Source organism: Eublepharis macularius, chromosome 19 (assembly GCF_028583425.1).
Source record: "Eublepharis macularius isolate TG4126 chromosome 19, MPM_Emac_v1.0, whole genome shotgun sequence".
Classification (NCBI taxonomy): domain Eukaryota; kingdom Metazoa; phylum Chordata; class Lepidosauria; order Squamata; family Eublepharidae; genus Eublepharis; species Eublepharis macularius.
This window is the reverse complement of record NC_072808.1, coordinates 18,862,597-18,881,040: the sequence shown is the minus strand read 5'-3', so window position 1 is coordinate 18,881,040 and position 18,444 is coordinate 18,862,597. Positions and strand designations below refer to the sequence as shown.

The 18,444-nt window shown below is 45.3% G+C and overlaps 1 protein-coding gene across 1 annotated transcript; it reads right to left on the bottom strand.

Moving 5' to 3' along the window:
- Window positions 1-3,546: 3,546 nt before the first annotated feature.
- KLF1 (KLF transcription factor 1) lies at window positions 3,547-12,445 on the bottom strand. Its single transcript, XM_055003182.1, has 5 exons — window positions 12,253-12,445; window positions 10,220-10,383; window positions 8,243-8,353; window positions 5,298-6,060; window positions 3,547-4,287 (listed from the first exon to the last, which is right to left on the bottom strand). Exons 3-5 carry the CDS (start codon window positions 8,327-8,329, stop codon window positions 4,112-4,114), a joined length of 1,026 nt encoding a protein of 341 aa, XP_054859157.1. The 5' UTR covers window positions 8,330-8,353; window positions 10,220-10,383; window positions 12,253-12,445; the 3' UTR covers window positions 3,547-4,111.
- Between the last annotated feature and the right edge of the window lie 5,999 nt (window positions 12,446-18,444).

The window sequence follows — 18,444 nt, the reverse complement described above, 5'->3', positions numbered from 1 at the left end:
CGTGCACTCTACAACTGCAGCTGATCTTGCTCGGTATAACCTAAAATTGGAGAGGGAAACTTTTGTTGCCACTCAGAGTTCCTTGGAAAATACAGATCTAACGTGAACATTAGAGGGGGCATTTTATCATTTATGGTGGATATGTAACAAAGCCAAAATTTTTGGATACAAATACATTCTTTTATTCAGAAGATTTTAGAGATTAATATACACATGAAACCGGAGGCTTTTTTTTTCTGGGACTAACAGACAGTTAGAAATTACTCATGGAACTTTATTTTTGTATATGACAATAGCAGCGAGATGGTTATATGCTCAAAAATGGAATAATTCTACATTTCCTGCAACAGAGGAATGGTTGGTGAAGAGGATGGAATTTGGCAGAGATAACTAAACTTACTTCTTTGATTAGGGAAAAAGATTATCTAAATTCATGGCTACTTGGAAACCCCTTATCGACTTTTTGCGCAAAATGGAAAAACATGAACTGATGATTTGTGTTCTCGAAGATGAAGAGGTAAAAAAGAAAAGGACAGGTAATCACAGAATGAGTGTACAGTATGTAATGTATATGTTTCTGTCACAGAGAAAATCAGAGCTTATTCCTTTCTAACTATGTTCTTTTTTTCTTTTTCTTATTTTAGTTTTTTTATGCTGTTTAAAACCTTTAATAAAATGCATGGGGAAAAAGAGACTACATGTCTAAGAGATATTCAAGCTAAGGTCCTCAGGGTGCTGGATACTGGCCTACAGTTGCAGAGGCTCAGGTCTCCTCTGTGGCACGTGGCATCTTTTACCAGCTTGAGCTCACCAATCTGGCCACAGTGATCACACCCTGGTCAGATTTATACAACGATGCCTTTGAAAACTGTCCAGAAATGTCAGTTGAGCCAAAATACTGCAGCCAGTCATCATATCACTTCTCTGCGAAAAGATCTATGCTAGCTGCCCAGCTGTTTCCAGGTGTAAATCTTACTTTTAAACCCTACCTCCAATTTTGTTAGTCTTGTAGGTGCTACTGGACTCTTGCTCTTTCCTACTGCTACAGAAAAACATGGCTACTCACCTTGATCTATGGCCAGCCAAGGTTACCATGAAAGGAAATTCAGTTGAACAGGAGAAACCCAGAGGAACACCATGCTTTATAATATATATTGTTGAAGGCTTTCACGCCCAGAGAATGTCAGTTGTTGTAGATTTTCCGGGCTGTATGGCCGTGGTCTTGGCATTGTAGTTCCTGACGTTTCGCCAGCAGCTGTGACTGGCATCTTCAGAGGTGTAGCAGTGTAGTGACACAGAGAATTCTGTCTTTCGGTGCTACACCTCTGAAGACGCCAGTCACAGCTGTTGGTGAAACATCAGGAACTACAATACCAAGACCACGGCTAGAGATGGGCACGGACAGCAATACAAACAAAAAACAGCCATGAATAGCCCAATCTGCTGTTCGCGAACAAGCTGTTCGTGAGGCCCCATTCTAAACAAACAGGTGGTCGTTGCAAGCCTCGTTCGTTGCTGTTTGTTGCTGTTCGTCAAGCCAGACAGTCCGGCACCTGCAATCAATTCTTTTGGCAACGTAGGCAGGGATTGTCTGAACTCTGTCTGAACTCCTGCTGCTGCCCTGGAAACCCCAATCTAAGCCCAATTTAGCTTGATAGGCAGGTCTTCTTTTCAAGTGTGGAGCTCTAAATTTGTTACAAGGGAGCAAAGAGCAGGAGGAAGGGGGGTTCCCAGCTCTGGCTTAGTTTGCAGACAGTGGAGAGGGAGAGAGTTGCTGTTGGCATTTTGATAGAGAGAGTGCACTGGAGCTTGAATTTTCTTTGTGTGTGGTGGGATAGGGATCTACCCCTTCAAGTTCCAGGGCTGCTGCCAGGCTCTGGGCCAAGCTATTATTTATTATTAGTACCTTTCCTGTTGCCTGCTCAGGTTTATGGGAGTAGTGCAGTAGAGAGCTTGATCAAACTTTTGATGATGGCTGGAGGAGAGCATGCTGGCCCCCACGAGCAGCCAACCACGAACATGTTCATGAACAGAGCCATGTTCATGGTTGTTCGTGAGTCCCTGTTCGTGGATGATAAGGAACATTATGTTCAGGTTTTTTTTCTGTTCGTGCCCATCTCTAACCACAGCCGTACAGCCCGGAAAATCTACAACAACTAACTTTATAATATAGTCCCCTGCCTGCTGGTGGACAGAGAGATCCAAGGACTACCCTGGCTTTGGCCAAGTATCTCTCCACCATATTTTCCTTAAAGAAATAAAGACTTCTTATCTGCTGCTCAAGATCACTGGATCAAAGCAGCTTGAAAGAAAAGGAAAGGAACATGACACTTTTCAAGTTACCTGCTTGTAGAGACAATATAGGTGCTGGGAGAACAGTCATCCCACAACTGCACTAGCTTCTAGCTTGCCTGAACTCAGCAGTGACGTTATAAACCTCTTTACAAAGCAAGAGTCCTTCCTGAAGTCACTGCCACTCCTTCACATGGTATTATTTATTTAGAAGATTTCTGCATCTTCTCTCCAGATAGGATTGCCAACTCTGGCTTAGGAAATTCCAGGAGATTTGGGGAGTGGAGCCTTGGGGAGCTTGGGTTTGAAGAGAGGAGGGACTTCAGTGGGATACAATGCCATAGCGCCCCCCCCCCTCCAAAGCTACCATTTCCACCAAGGAAAGTGATCCCTGTCAGCTGGAGATCAGCTGAAATTCCTAGAGATTTCCAAGCCCCACCTGGAGGTTGGCAACCATGTATCCAGAGAACCTGCTCACCGCAGCTATTGTAACCAGGGCTTTTTTTCAGCTGGAACGCGGTGGGACAGAGTTCCGGAACCTCTTGAAAATGGTCACATGGCTGGTGGCCCCGCCCCCTGATCTCCAGAGAGGGGAGTTCAGATTGCCCTCCGCGCCGCCAAGCAGCGCGGAGGGCAATCTCAACTCCCCTCTGTCTGGAGATCAGGGGGGCGGGGCCACCAGCCATGTGACCATTTTCTCCAAGGGCAACCCACTGAGTTCCACCACCTCTTTCCCCAGAAAAAAGCCCTGATTGTAACCAATATTATGATCGCCACACACAGGCCTGCTAGGCAAATGGCTTAAGCATTGTTTACTGGAGCCCAACACAAACACGATCAACACACAAACCGGAAAAAAAGTGAGCTGTGGCTCACGAAAGCTATCACAAATTTTGTTGTTCTTATAGGTGCTACTGGACTCTTGCTCTTTTCTACACAAACAGGATTTATCTGAGCAGTGACAGAGCTCAGTTTGGAGTGCCTCCCTCCCTCCCTCCTTTCCATTTTTGAAAGCAGATGGAGGCAGAGCCTTTGGGTTCCTCTTCCTAGGAAAAAATCCTTATTTTCCTGCCAGCATTCCGAGGAAGATCAGCTAACCCTGGTTTCACACAACTCCTCCACCTGCTAAAGAGGGAAAGGTCTCTCCACCCACCCCCAGGACCCACTGGGCATTACTCAGACCAGCAAACTATAAAACAAACACCACCAGTTTTATCACCAATGAAACACAAGAGACAACATCTCTTTAGTAACTCCAGTTTAATATAGAAAACAGCAGCCCCTGGCCCTAGAGGGAACAGTTACTCCTCTTTCTATGCATGCAGAAGACACTTAAAAGACTTGCCTTATACTCCTTCCCTCCCATTAGTCACCCTGCCTCCATCCCCGGGGTCTTAAGCCTTCAATAGGCCATACTTATTAGAAAATTCTCCATTTGGGTAACAGGAGAATCAAAAGAACTAATTCAAGAAGACAATTCTGTTTCACAGCAGCCAGTGCCGTTGACAGACAGAACGACCGCCCCCCACCCCCACCCCCGAAGCTTTTGTCCTACAGGTAGGATTTCGGTGAAAATATGGGACAAGAGGAAGGAAGAAAATGTGGCAAAATTTTAAACCTGAATACCTTCAATCAGGGAAGGAAAGGAGGAGATGAGGCTTCTAGCAAACCCTCGATGTTAGCTAGAAGCCACTTCCTTGGTACTGGATTGGCCGATCACCTTTCCAGGAGATAAGTACATATGGAACAGAGAGATACTTCTCAGACGAGAACCTCAGCTACCCTTTGCCCTACAATTCCTGCACAACTCCAGCCTCAGCTACACATGTCTCTTCAAGTGCAGGGCGAGATGGTCTGAGCGGGAGAAAGCGCTCTGGCAGAGGCGGCACTTGAACGGACGCTGGCCCGTGTGCTTGCGATAGTGGCGAGTCAGCTCATCGGAGCGGGCGAATTTCCAGCCACACCCTTCCCAGGTGCAGTGATACGGCTTCTCGCCTGCAAGAGAAAAGCAAGCATCGATAGATCGGTGGTTGAAGCCACACATGAAAAATCTAAAACAGGAGACTACAGGACAATATAGGATTTTCCCTGCCCACCTTTAGGAACAGGTTGGGTCACTGCACAATGCAACCACCCACCTTTAGAGGTGGGGGGGGGGCTAGGATGGGAAGTAGGTTATATGCAACCAGATGCAATGGAAACTCGCACCAAGAGATCTCATGTCCTATACATAGGTCTCCCATCGAAACTAACTAGGAGACTTCAATGGGTGCAAAACGCTGCAGCTCGACTGTTATCAGGAGCGAGCAGGAGCATGAACATCACTCCCATCCTGCAGTCACTCTACTGGCTGCACATTAGTTACTGTGCTCAGTTCAAGGTATTGGTTATCACTTACAAAGCTCTTCATGGCCTTGGTCTGGCATACCTACAGGACCGCCTCCCTCCCTATGTCCCTCCATGGCAGCTTTGCTCTTCCAAACAAGGCCTCCTGCAGGCACCAGCCTGCACATGGGCAAAATCAACAACAGCCTGTACACGGGTTTTCTCTGTGGTGCCCCCTACCCTGTGGAACAGCCTGCCTGAGGAGGTCAGGAGAGCCCCCACTCTCCTGGCTTTTTACAAATGATGCAAAACCGAATGATTCAAAAAGGCTTTTTACTCAGCTAGGAGGGGGTCTCAGATGATCCGCGAATGAGTTAGGAACCATAGACGTTACCACTATGTTGCACTGGATTCCTGCTAATGCTATGTCTTTGTAAACTTGAATCTATTTACCCTGTGGCCTTGTTTATGAAAATGTTCCTGATATTGACTGTACTGTGTAATTCGCCTTGAGTCTCAGTGAGAAAGGCAGACTATAAATGACATAAATAAAAATAAATAAATAAAATAATTACAATTTCATGCTCGTAAGGAACCAATTCCCCGTAGCAAGGACCCCAATGAAAAGCAGCCCAGAAGGAAGGCGAGGTCCCTTTTTTCAAGCGGCGTTTTTTCTTTACCTGTGTGGGTGCGAAGATGGGCCTTGAGATGGGAACTCTTGGTGTAAGTCTTCCCGCAGCTGGGGTGACTGCAGATATGACTGGCAGGCCGCTTGCGTGGCCCGGACTTGTAGGCCCTCTTTGGCTTGGTTGCCAATTCCTCAGAAGGCAAAGGAGGAGACAGGAGGCCGTGAAAAGGAGCAGCAGCCCGAGCCAGATCTGCCCGATAGACGTGGATCTGTCCGGCTTGGGACTGGCCATGGTACGCCGGATAGCAGTTGCTCAGCAAATCTACTGGGTGCAAATAACCTTCATAGGTCAGCTGGCAATGCCACTTCTGCGCTATTGCTTTTGGCTCCCTGGGGTGCTGCCCCACTAAAGGAGAAGCCCCCCCACCAACTGTCTGAGCAGGGAACTGCTGCATCGAGTGATGGAAAGGCCCCCGGTCTCTACTGGGCTCTGGTGCCGCTTGGGCATAGTAGTGAAGTGCAGGTACACAGTTTGCAGAGTTCTCCGCTGAGAGGAAGTTGGCCTCCAAGGCTGGGGGACCAAAGCCATCGGGAGTCCTGTGGCTTCCAAAGAGGTCTCCTGGCTGGTAGGTAGCGGACACAGAGGGCTCTTGGCCTGTGCAAGGGACACCAAGGACAGGCTCCGAGGCAGAAACGTTGCTCAGGAGGAAGTCGAGGTCCCAGCAGGCTTCATCGTACTCTTGCTTCACCTGTGGGTGGGGCTCACCGAAGCACCCTGGAGATGAATGTCTTGCTGAACTGTCCGTTTTCTGCCACTAGAAAGCAAGTAAACATCGAGAACTAATCCAAGCAGCAAATCAGATCCCAGCCAGGAACGGGAAAGCCCACCCTGGCCGTTACAGCTTTGGTTTCATTACTATTAAGCATGAAAGTGAGTTACAAAAGGCTTGCAAACTGACAAGCCCCAGAGAAGGGGAAGGTCTGGACAGGACCAGATTAACACACTGCCTGCCTGCCACGAAGGTCAGATAAAGCATCTGTTATCAGGAGCCCACACCAGCCGCTATTCTGCACTGGCAAGAAGGAGCTCTCACAACAGAAAGCCAAGCGTTTACCAACAGACTCCCGTATGGCAACCCATCCAGGGACAGCTTTTCTTACACTTGGCTGCATCTTCCAGGGCCACCCCACACAACTTCTAGGGTTAGATGCTACAGCATGCTGGGTGGGGGGCTGTGAGTGGAACGGGGAAAGAGTCAAGACGGATAGGAAAGCAGAAAGAAGCGGATCCCAAAAGGCCAGCTTTAGCTCCCCCCTTCAAAAGGATCATTCTTTGCCCTTCTTTTCCAAACACATCCTTGAGATCGCTTTAGAAACAACTGATAATTACAAGCCAAGGCAGAGATGTCAGAGGCACCTACAAAACTTAAGTCTTTCAAGGGATTCACCAACATGGTGTCATTAATCCTTACAACACCCCTGTAAAGTAGGCCATAGTTGAGGGGGGAATTTGAACCAGAAGAAATGCTGTGGAAACGATCACTTGGAGGGGACACCGCCACTTCTGATCCTAGAAAAACTGTGGTAGGTTATCTGAAGAAGTGAGCTGCAGCTCACGAAAGCTCCTACCGTACCTCAAATTTTGTTAAGTCTTATAGGTGCTACTGGACTCTTGCTCTTTTCTACTGCTACAGACAGACTAACACAGCTACCCATCTTGATCTACTTCTGGTCCTATACAGGACAATAGGGCAAATAAGCCTACGTGCAGAGCATGTCAAAAGCACAAGGCCTTTCACTTAAACGAACAAAACACCAATAAAAAAGTAGGGGAGGAGGGTGGAGACGTAGTGCATCTAGGAAGTTGCCAGCTTTTAAACCGGCCCCTCCAGCTATCCCTTTAATATCCATTTGATCTGCAAGAAGTTACAGGTGATTTTACTTAATTTCATGTCTTGAAAAGCTTGACCTACCCACATCCACTAATTAAAACTATTAAAGGAACACAACATTTTCCCCCCAGGTCAGCTGGTAACTTTAGGAAAGCAGAATACGGTTGTTATGAGGAGGGAACGCAAGTATTTTTAAGAATACATTATTTCTCTATTTATTGGCCAGGGATAGCCCAGGTGAGCCTGATCTCGTCAGATCTCAGAAGCTAAGCAGGGTCAGCCTTGGTTAGTAATTGGATAGGAGACCTCCAATGAAGACCAGGGTTGCAGACGCAGGCAACGGCAAGCCTCCTCTGCTAATCTCTTGCCATGAAAACCCCACCAAGGGTTGCCGTAAGTCAGCTATGACTTGATAGCACTCTCAACCACCAATCTAGAATATAACCACAGACAGTTTGACCTTATTGAGATCCCTCCCCAACATTTGAGAAAAGCACCCCAACCTTCTTGCCACCACATCTGAGAAAACCCAGGTTGCCGTATGAAGAAAGGGAGTCATGGCAGGAAAAAAACAACCCAAAGTTTCTAAATGCTACCAAGAACAGGGCCCATGGGCAGGGAGGTGGTGGTGAGTGCCCTCAAGTCATAGCTGATTTATAGCATCCCCCGGTGGGGTTTTCAAGGCAGAAGACTAACAGGGGTGGTTTGCCATTGCTCCTGGGCAGGGTATCTGAAGAAGTGAGCTGTGGCTCACAAAAGCTCATACCCTGCCACAAATTTTGTTAGTCTTATAGGTGCTACTAGACTCTTGCTCCTTTCTACTGCTACAGACAGACTAACACGGCTACCTATCTTGATCTATCTCCACATTTAGCTGTACAGAATGGAAATATGTCAACCTTGAATAAACTTGCAGAGGTACAAATGGTATCTGAAGAAGTGACCTGTGATTCCCAAAAGCTCACACCCTACCACAAATTTTGCTAGTCTTATAAGTGCTACTAGACTCTTGCTCTTTTCTACTGCCACGGACAGGGACCTCCTTACAAAATATTAGCTTGATTCCCAACATACTTGGCAGCTTCCACCCTCGGCCCCCACTCACCTGGAAAATTTCAGATTGCATATCCTGACAGTAGCTGAATCCACCCATCATGCCAGCTGCAGGTAGGACAGCCTCCACTGATGCCATGACAAACCACAGGGCGCAAAGTCACTAACATAAAAAAACAACAACAACTAAATTGCAATAGCCTGCAACAAACTCTGCTTGATCTTGGCAACGCACCCCCCTGCAAAAACTCCCCAGGTTTTTTTAAAATGGGTTTTAGCATTTGCTATTAGCAAGTCCCCCCCACATCTCTCAGGTTGGAACTAGGAGAGACTAAATGAAGCCATCTGCCCAGCTAGAAGCAGTAGGTGGGTGTGGCTGTGGTGCTCTAGGAAGGAGGTGGAGTTGAGGAGGAATTAGTTTTGGAGAGCCACCAGTCATTTTCTTCAAGCATCTGAATAAAGAAGATAACTTACAACCTGGCCCTAACCATGTTTACTCAGAAAGAAGTATTGTTTTCAATTGAATTTATTTCTAAATAAGTATGTTCAGGAATTTGGCTGGATCCACATCCCTGTAAAATGAAAATACTTGGGTTTAAGATAGTTTAATTTAATGTAGACCAGGGTTAACAGGGTTATGGTCCCATCTGCAAATTAACAGGAACCAATCAAAAGCTGGTGCCACATGGGGATTTTTCCTGCATGGAACCTGGAATGCTTCCACATTCAAGAAGAGCAGCCGCATAACCGTGTGTGCTCATTTTCAGCCCCACTCACAGGCCTTCTAGACCATTCTCCCTTAAACCAGAACACAGGATAACTGTTCCGACCTGTACACACCCCAATTGGTTTTTGTATGTCCTGCATGTAGAGTTGCCAACCTCCCAGTGAGATCTAGGGTTGCTAAGCTGAGGTGGGCAATGGCAAACAGCCTCTAAAGAGCTCTTGCCTTGAAAACTCTATGTAGGCGCCATATATTGGCTATGACTTGACAGCTAAAATAATTGTTGGATTTGCTGACTCTTCGATTGACCCACCACCCTAAATCTGTTTACTTACAAGTAGAGCTTACTGACTTCCATGGGGATCTACCCCTTAGGGTTGCCAGCCTCCAGGTGGTGGCTGGAGATCTCTCAGAATGACAACTGGCCACAGAGGCCACAGAGATCAGTTCCCCTGGAGAAAATGGCTGCTTTGGAGGGTGGACTCTGTGGCACCAGAGCTCCGACCCTTCCCCAAACCCCACCTTTCCCAGACTCCGCCCCCAAGTCTCCAGGAATTTCCCAACCTGGCAGCCCCGCTAGTACAGAAGCAGCAAAACCCATATGAAATAGCAAATCCAGAGCTCTATGGACAAGTAAATTCACTGGGGCATTTGGTGGACTTTATCACACGACTCTGAGAGATCTTGCCAGGTGTTTCAGATATCTGAAGGCTGTGAGCCAGAATGCAAATTAGGGTTGCCAACTCAACTTGGGAAATTCCTGAAGATTTGGGAGGTGGAACCTGGAATGAGCAGGGTTTGGGGAGGGAGGGACCTCAGGGGTGTATAATGCCATAGAGCCCCCCTCCAGTGCAGTCATTTCCTTCAGGGGAACTGATCTCTGTAGTCTGGAGATCAGTTGTAATTCTGGGAGCTCTCCTGCCACCACCTGGAGTAAATCCCCATGAAAGTCGTAGCCAACTTGTGGTGACTGCACAGAGTTTTCAAGGCAAGAGATCTTCAGAGGCAGTTTGCCATTGTCTGCCCCTAGACTTTGTTGGTGGCTTTCCAGGGCCAATCTTGGTTAGCTTCTGAGATCTGATAAGACTGGGCTAGCCTGGGCTATCCGAGCAAGGGTGAATCCAGCAATAAGGGGGAAATGCTCTAATATACAACATTGCAGCAGTCTTTTATGCCTGTCTGCAAATGTATTCAATCTAAAGATCTCAATGTGTTTCAGATTCAAAGGACTTCTTCAGAATAGGTAAAGAAAAAAAAAAGGAACCTGCCCAGAACAGGAGAAAGAAGCCCACACTATTTGCTTACCCTGAAGAAGAAATCCTTTGCATTCAAAATGTATTTTGAGAACCTTGGAGTAGACTTTTGGCATAACCTCTTAATCTTCACTTCTAACCGTAACCAAGTTTTAAGGACCTGCATGTTCCCAGTTCATCTCTCTCTTCTTCCCCATTTGACCTGTCTGTTTTTGCCTATGGTATGGACAAGATGTCTTTTAGATTGATGTTGCTGTATAAATAAAAATAAGTAAATAGATTTCCTGTCATTTTGAAAAGAATCAGTAAACCAGGTATGGCTCTTCAATGGAACTTTCAAGATAGGAGAGATGTAGATACCAATAATAAGGGGAATTTTAATCTGCTGTGTAGCTTCAGAACTGAGGGATTAGCTGGAAGCCACAGACTATAATACAGAATAAACATTGGTTACTCTAACAGTGCAATCCTATGGAGAGTTACTCCAGTCTAAGCCCATTGAAGTCAATGGCCTTAGACTGGAGTAACTTTCCATAGGATTGCACTGCAAGTCTCTCTACATAAGACATCTTACATGGGGATGCTCAAGTGTAGGGAGATGCAATGTTACCCGGGAAGTGTAGTTTAAAAAACAGAATTGTGGAGATTGCTTCTCAGTGGGTTTGTTAATTATCATCTTCCCCTTTGGGAAGGTGAAATTGACAGAGCCTTCCTGGAGGCGAAGATGAAATTAACAAACCCTCTGAGGAGCTATCTCCGCTGGCTCTGTGTAGAAAGGTGAAATTTAAACTACACTTCCCGGCTAACATTGCATCTCCCTACACTTGAGCATCCCCGTGTAAGATGTCTCGTGTGGAGAGATCTCTGATTCATCACAAACTACACAGGCAGAGGGACGTCTCTGTTGGTTCTTCTGGGCATTTTGGTGGCTTTTGCTACTACCTCCCTTAGAATCTTTCTGGACCACTTCAAGCGAATGAGACTTCTTGATGGTGTTGTGTTGGAATGGCTTTGCTCTTCTGGGTTTCAGGGGGTGACTCTCTGAGGGACTTCTGACCCCTGGCCAATGGCTTATGAGGTTCCATTTTGACTCCCATGCTGTTAAACATCAGCATGAAATTGCCAGCAGTGAATTTTCATCAGTATCCAGATGACACCCAGTGCACTCTCTCGCTCTCCTTTCATCTAAGTAGGGTTGCCACCCTCCAGGCGGGGCCTGGAGATCTCCCAGAATTACAACTGATCTGCAGACTACAGAGCAGTCCCCTGGAGAAATTCCTACAGATGTGGGGGTGGAACCTGGGGAAGGTACAGTGTGTGGACGTGAAAGACCTCTGTGGGATATAATGTTGTAGAGACCGTCCTCCACAGCAGAGATTCCCTTCAGGGGAAGTGACCACTGTAGAACGGAGATAACTTGTGATACTGGGAGATCTCCAGTCCCCACCTGGAGGTTGGCAACACTACCCCAGGCACCTGCACAGACTCACTTGACTCAGTTGTGAAGGAGAAATAGAGCTGGGTGTCACCTGCTCACCAAAACCCTGCGGCATCATGTAGATATTCAACAGCAAGGGTGACAAGATGGAAGCCTGTAGATCCCCAACAGCATAAATGCCACAGAACTGAGAAGCAGTCCCCTGTCACCTTCTAGTTGGGTAAACTGATAGACACGGAATCCGTTTTAAATGTGTGTTTTTTCTTGTGTCTGGTCCCATCCTGTCTCGTTCAGTTTGGTACAATGCACAGACCGGGGAGATTGGAGTCGAAACCTCTATTCAGCCGTGGATCTTAGGGCCAAACTACAAGTGACGAATGACACAGGTTGGACACTTGTCAGCTTCCCTCAAGTTTTGATGGGAAATGTAGGCAGCTGGGTGGAATGTTGGACAAGTGACAGTTGAAAAGTCCATTGGACAGCAGTTGGAGAGCCAAGCTGTAAAACCAAGATGCCTACATTTCCCATCAAAACTTGAGGGAAGCTGACTAGTGTCCAACCTGTTTCAGGTGTCGCTTGTAGCTTGGCCCTTAGTGCTTGGCCTTGGACTCATCATTATTCCTGGTTCTCAGCCTAGGATTCCTCACAGGGTTCTTGGGAAGATCAAATGAGAGAGCCCGATGAATGCTGGCCTGAGCTCTTGAAGGAAGTCGTGGTATACAGTGGTAATCTGCACAGGAAACTCAAATATTGAAAATGTCTATCCACAAAAAAACCATGATAACTTTAAAACGGAATGCACAAACAACAACAGTTAATCAATGGCTTACAAAAATCTGGGACCACCTAATTATAGAAAAAAAAACCCACAGATGGACTTCAACAAGCAACAGAATTTCCAAAAAGGATTGTATGAAAAACGGATGCCCTTTATTGAATGTATCACCAAAAATGATATACAAACCCCAAATCCAATATATCAAACTATTTTAAATTTTTAAGCCCAACAGGAAACTTACACGAAGATTTCTAAACAAATAGTGCCAAATCTTTTAGATAACAAACAGTAAAAACCTTTTAAAATGTATAGATATTTGTTCTTAGTTAAAATCTGATTGTAACATGGCAGTTGAGTTTCCTAGTATATAGTAAACGTATTTGTTATATTTATAGTTGTATTAATAATATTATCAATATTGTGCAAAAATTATCTCTATATATGTAACTGTTTAGGAAGTATAATTAAAATAAAAATATAACAATAAAAAGACAACAAAATGCTAAGTTAAAAAAAAAGAAAATGTCTAGAGAAAACAAGAATATACTTGCATGGTTTAGAGAACTAGCTCTCTGTCATCTCCTTTGCTTACAACAAGCACTTCGGATAATTTTTCTTTCCCGTACTTTAACAACATTTGTAACCTTTTATCACTTTCTTGAAACATGAAATTTTCTACTGAGTTTGGATGGCCTTTTTTCCTGCTCCAAAAAACAGCCTGGGCGGGTGGGGGATGGAGGTGGATTGAGGATTGTTTGTAATCTTTCCTATACAGACAGGGAAGGGGGTGCATAGCCTCAAGCAAGCCAAACAAGCGAGTCTGTGAGACTAAGCACGAAGGCAGACAAAGACGCTTCTCAACTTTGTGTCTCTGCTAACTGTTGGGCCACGCTGGATTTAGAAAATGAACTGGATGCAATAGTTGAATGAGAAGGAATTGGGCTCCAGGACTCCTGTAGCAGCACCAAGGAAGGGCTTCCCCTGCTGTCTTCTCCCCATGGAAGGGTCTGCACCCGATACGTTATGGTCGCCCTGTGGTGGAAGGGATACTGCGCAGCTTTTCCTCCTCAGAGCGCGGCTGCCTTGTTTTCAGAGAAAGGCCTGGCTGCAGATTACCAGCTTGCTCCAAGGTTTCTATCAAGAAACCTCAGAGACGGCTGGCAGCTGGTTCCTGATGTGATACTGTGATGGACCGAAGGGATAATTTTCTTCTGAGATAAACTCCGAATGACAGACTTTCTGCACTGAGAACTTCTGAAGCTCAGCTGACAGGGCAGGAACTGTAAGGCAGGGCAGGAGGTATTCTCTTTTCCAGCATTCCCGAGAAACATTTCTCTCTGGCAGGAGAAGGCAATCTTGTTAGGATCCCACCGATGTTAATGTAATGGAACCCAAATCGCCCGTTGCCAAAAACTTGAGTGTAAGGATGGAGACAGGTGCTCTCTGCTGCAGAAATTCAAATTCCAGCCTGCAGAAATTCAGTAGGTGGTGGCTTTCCCTGTTGCTGCAGCTCTGCCATGAAAGAAACAGCACCTGTTGAATTTCGGCCTATCTTTGTGTTGCTAAAAGCTTTTCTCCTTCAGTAAGTGAGGAAGTGTAACTCTGGCATTCCATGGGTGTGCTAAGAACACATGAAATTGCCTTACCTTGAATGAGATCCTTTGCCCATCAAGGCTGGCATTGTTGTCTACTCGGACCGCCAACTGTTCTCTAGGGATTCAGGCATAGGTCTTTCACATCACCTGCTTTCCAGTCCTCTTAACCTGAGACCTTCTATTTGCCAACTGAGCCAGGCCCTTTTTTTCCTTTTGCCAGGCAGCCAGAGAAGTTCCCAAACCATCCTTCTCAGAGCTCACATGGCCTCTTCCTTGATGTAGGTTGAAAACTGTAGGTCTTGTTCTAGCTTCGTGAAGAGAGGTTGGCAGGCCAGTGTAAGTAATAGCCCTTGGAGATACAGCTCCTATTCCAAGCAAGTCCACAATTCAGGCCACAAGAGATCCATTAACCTTCAAGGCGCTACAAGACTCTTAGCAGTTTTATCTCCTTAGGGCACATCACAAACATGGCGTGGGGAGGAGTTCAGAGAGGGAGCAGAGGGCATCTCCCCAGTCCATTCCACGGGCCAAGCAAGAAGGAAAAGAGCTGGTTCATGACACATCTCTGCCGCAGGTGGCTGCTTTATTGCAGAAGCCAACATCCAGCGACTCTCTCAAAGCTCTTGGGCTGCAGTTCCGGGCCTGTGCAGTTGGAGAAATCTGGGACATCCTCTTTCCCCTACCCCAACAGTCTTTCCTGGGGGAAGATACTTCCAGTAGGCAAGCTCCATGCTTCCCTGGGTGGCTTGCCCATTTCTAGACTGAAATCTAAGTAGCGTGTCTTTGGCATTTTCTAGTCACATTTTCGTTACCAAAACATATGCCCAAAACTCTGCCTAGTTTCCTACCTTGGACTATCTGTGCGGGCGCTCCAATTTGTACAGTTAGAATTTCTTTATTAAAGTCTTTCTACCCAGTTTGGTGCAGTGGTTAAGAGCGCAGGGCTCTGATCTGGAGAACCAGGTTTGATTCCCCACTTCTCCACTTGAAGCCAGCTGGGTGACCTTGGGTCAGTCACAGCTCTCTCAGAGCTCTCTCAGCCCCACCCACATCACAGGGTGTATGTTGTGGGGATAATAATGACATACTTTGTAAACCGCTCTGAGTGGGTGTTAAGTCATCCTGAAGGGCGGTATATAAATCGAATGCTGTTGTTGTTATTATTATTACTGTTATTATTATTACCCTGCCTTTTCTCGTGGCTCAAGGCTGCTTTACAAATTACAATGGATACATCAGACCGTTTTTAAAAGTCAGCCCAGATTCATGTTAGCATTGTTTTCAGGGGAACAGTTCACTCCTGCATATTTGGTGGAATTACCCCGCAACGACAATGACGATGATGGCGTGTAATCAAGTCACAACCAACTTATCACAACTCCTCATGGGGTTTTCAAGGCAAGAAATGAGCAGAGATTGTTTGCCACTGCCTGCCCCTACATAGCAACAAGTATTAGCATGAGAGCCAGTTTGCTGTAGCGGTTAAGAGCGGCAGGACTCTAATCTGGAGAGCTGGGTTTGAATCTCCACTCCTCCACTTGAAGCCAGCTGGGTGACCTTGGGTCAGTCACAGCTCTCTCAGAGCTCTCTCAGCCCCACCCACCTCACAGGGTGTTTGTTGTGGGTATAATAATGACATACTTTGTAAACCACTCTGAGTGGGCATTAAGTTGTCCTGAAGGGCGGTATATAAATCGAATGTGGTGATGATGATGATGATGATGATGATGATGATGATGATGATGATGTATGTAGGACTATTAGCCAAGTTTTGACATATAAGGTATCATGTATTTTCACGTCACCCTATGTTTCCTGGAGGACGCTCTGTTCAGCGGATAAACATCTGGTGGTCCCTGACCCTAAAAAGGCTCGCCTTGCCTCAACTAGGACCAGGGCCTTCTCGGCCCTGGCCCCCACCTGGTAGAATTCACTGTCTATGAAGACCCAGGCCCAGCAGGCATCCTCATCCTTCTGCTGGACCTGTAAGATGGAGATGTTCCACCAGGCATACGGTGGTTGAAGTGGGCGGGCTGTGGAACTGGCCTCCTGCTGGGGGGGGGGGCGTTACCGCCCCCGTTTTGCTAACATACATCTAGCAATTAGTCACCCGGCCCCATGGTTTGTTGTTATTGCTGGATTGTGCAATATGTGTGCCGCTGCTGCTATCTTTTAGAAATCACTGTTTATAAATCTGTTTTTATTGCTATTTTTAGATGGTTTTAAGCTAAATTGTTATGCTGCTTTATATTTGTTGTACTCCACTCTAAGCGGAGTACAACAAATTTCTAGCCTGGGGCGAGCGAAGTAGAAATATAAATAAATAAATAAATAAAATATTTGGTCCGATAGAAATTTTTTCAGAATGAAACATGGTTATTTGAAAGTTGGGTCAAGAATTGCTGGTTCATCGCGCTGCTGAACATGTCATGTCTGAGCCCCATCCATGCCAATGTTAATGATCCTTCTCTGCTGAACCAATGTATTCTGCTGTAACTCAATGTCATTTTACCAGCGTCATAACTATTTCTTTCACAGGCTTCCACAGGTGTTTATCTGATGGACTGTAACAGTTTCCAGTGTTTTTGACCTTGTACTCCCTCTCAGATTCTGCTGCGTCTTGCTTCTTAGTGACTCAACTTGATATTACAAATATGTGGAACGTTCTCACGCAAGGAGAGCGCCAAAACCTTGTTTATGATTGGGGGGCGGGGAAGGAGCAGACTTGAATGTTAAAAGAGAGGTCTCTCTCACATGATGTCATTCCCGTCAACTTTTACTCTTGCTGCTTAGATGCTTACCTTGCTTCTGAGTAGTCCTATGGACATATACATGGAAATGATCTGATTTCTGAATAAAAACCATTTAACCAAGAGCCCGTGTCTTGCTGCAATGGTCCAGGGATCTGTCTGCTGTATCCTGTCATCCATAGCCTGACAGAACAAGATTACATTGTAAGAGACAAGTTGAGAATGGTCATTCGAATGGCCTTTATTCAAAGACCTTTTATTGTATATGGGTAAAACCAGGGCTTTTTTTCAGCGGGAACGCGGTGGAACGGAGTTCCGGAACCTCTTGAAAATGGTCACATGGCCGGTGGCCCCGCCCCCTGATCTCCAGACAGAGGGGAGTTGAGATGTGACCATTTTCTCCAAGGGCAACCCGCTGAGTTCCACCACCTCTTTTCCCAGAAAAAAAGCCCTGGGTAAAACCAAGAGAATACTAAATTGGAAAGACCGTTGTGTATAAAGATAGCTGAGTCAATATGCTGAGTTTTAAGATATTAACTTTGATTTTTGCATTTTTTATTTTTTAAACAAAATAAGGATACAGAAAGGGAAAAAAGGAGAAAGGGGCAAAAATTTAGAAAAAGAACTTAAAATGCCAAGGTCTATCCAAAATGTGGTAAGCATGTAACATTTAAAATATGAATTTCAGCTATACAGCATATTCATAATACTCAAAAATGTTTTCTTTCTCAATTCTAATGAAACTTACTATTAGATCAGCAGCCATTTAATAAACGATAGAAGCAAGTTGGCTCGAAATAAAAAAATTATTGAGCATTAATGACCAGATATTGAGTATCTGAAGTTAACATAACAGTGTATTACTTCTTGAATAATTTTAAAAAATTTACCTATCTATATCCTGAAGTTACTACAATCATAAAAGGCAAGCGATGCATTTTAAGGATATTTCAAAAATGTATAAGCTAATCCTACATCCAAAACTAATTATGCAAGATATATCATGAAATATTTGTAAAACTGATTATATTAATTATACTGATCACTAAATTAATATATATAACTCAAACAAAAACTACGATATTTCTATTTTTGATACTTAAACTGTATGTCAGTAGGTTTTGAGTCCAGTGGCGCCTTAGCGACCAACAATATTTTCAGTGGATAAACTTTCCAAGAGTCAAAGCTCTTTTTTCCAGATACGCTGAAAATCTTGTTGGTCTCTAAGGTGCCCCTGGATTCAAATCCTGTAGACCAAAGCAACTACCTTAAATTGTATGCATAACCATTTGGTTTGTGGGGTTTTTTTACATTTTGTATTTAATTTAAAATATTTTTAAAACCTCACAATTAGGGTTGCCAGCTCCAGGTTGGGAAATTCCTGGAGATTTGCGGTGGGGTGCCTAGAGAAAGCAGGGTTTGGGGAAAGGCAGGACTTCAACTGGGCATCCACCGTCCAAAGCTGCCCTTTTCTCCAGTAGAACCGATCTCTGTGTCCTGAAGATCAGTTGTAGAAAAGAGCAAGAGTCCAGTAGCACCTATAAGACTAACAAAATTGGTGGTTGGGTGTAAGCTTTTTTGAGTCACAGCTCACTTCTCCAGATACCAAATTTTGTTAGTCTTATAGGTGCTACTGGACTCTTGCTCTTTTCTACTGCTGCCGACAGCCTACCACGGCTACCCATCTTGGAGATCAGCTGTCATTCTGGTTGATCT

Coding starts and splice junctions, on each gene's coding strand:
- KLF1 (XM_055003182.1), bottom strand. CDS start 8,329: ATGGCATCAGTGGAGGCTGTCCTACCTGCAGCTGGCATGATGGGTGGA. Junction 6,061..8,242: donor TGCAATCTGAAATTTTCCAG/GTGAGTGGGGGC, acceptor CTTGCTTTCTAG/TGGCAGAAAACGGACAGTTC. Junction 4,288..5,297: donor CCATCTTCGCACCCACACAG/GTAAAGAAAAAA, acceptor TTTCTCTTGCAG/GCGAGAAGCCGTATCACTGC.